The sequence below is a fragment of the Acanthisitta chloris genome, unplaced genomic scaffold, assembly GCF_000695815.1.
Source record: "Acanthisitta chloris isolate BGI_N310 unplaced genomic scaffold, ASM69581v1 scaffold18244, whole genome shotgun sequence".
Taxonomy (NCBI): domain Eukaryota; kingdom Metazoa; phylum Chordata; class Aves; order Passeriformes; family Acanthisittidae; genus Acanthisitta; species Acanthisitta chloris.
Genome location: NW_008667802.1, coordinates 3,295 through 3,576, shown reverse-complemented (window position 1 = coordinate 3,576; position 282 = coordinate 3,295). Strand labels below are relative to the sequence as shown.

Sequence of the window (282 nt, the reverse complement as noted above, 5' to 3'; positions counted from 1 at the left end):
CCAGGCTCAGTACTGAAGGTAGGGGACAGAAACCCCTCAGACTCAGCAGGTTTGGGGGCTTAGCATGTCTGATGGTGTCTCCACAGCGCTCAGGAACACCTCCTTCCCTGGGGAGAAAATGAAGTCCCAGGGCAACAAAGAGCCTGTATGCAGGAGGGGAGGGCAGGGACCCCAGCGATCCTCTCCAGCCTGTGCCAACATCTTCTCCTCCTCTCCCCCTGCAGGGACGGGATATGTTGGGAAATCAAGCAGCACTACGTCCCTGCCACGGCTCCTCGACGC

The 282-nt window shown here is 59.2% G+C and overlaps 1 protein-coding gene across 1 annotated transcript in view; it reads left to right on the top strand.

Annotated features, from left to right (window-relative positions):
* Positions 1–282, top strand: part of C8G (complement component 8, gamma polypeptide) — a gene marked incomplete at its 3' end in the record, with an annotated part of 2,246 nt that overhangs the window by 619 nt on the left and 1,345 nt on the right. Inside the window, exon 2 of the mRNA XM_009072670.1 lies at positions 225–280. Within this exon, the coding sequence (XP_009070918.1) occupies positions 225–280 (56 nt within the window). The remainder of the gene's footprint in view (positions 1–224; positions 281–282) is intronic.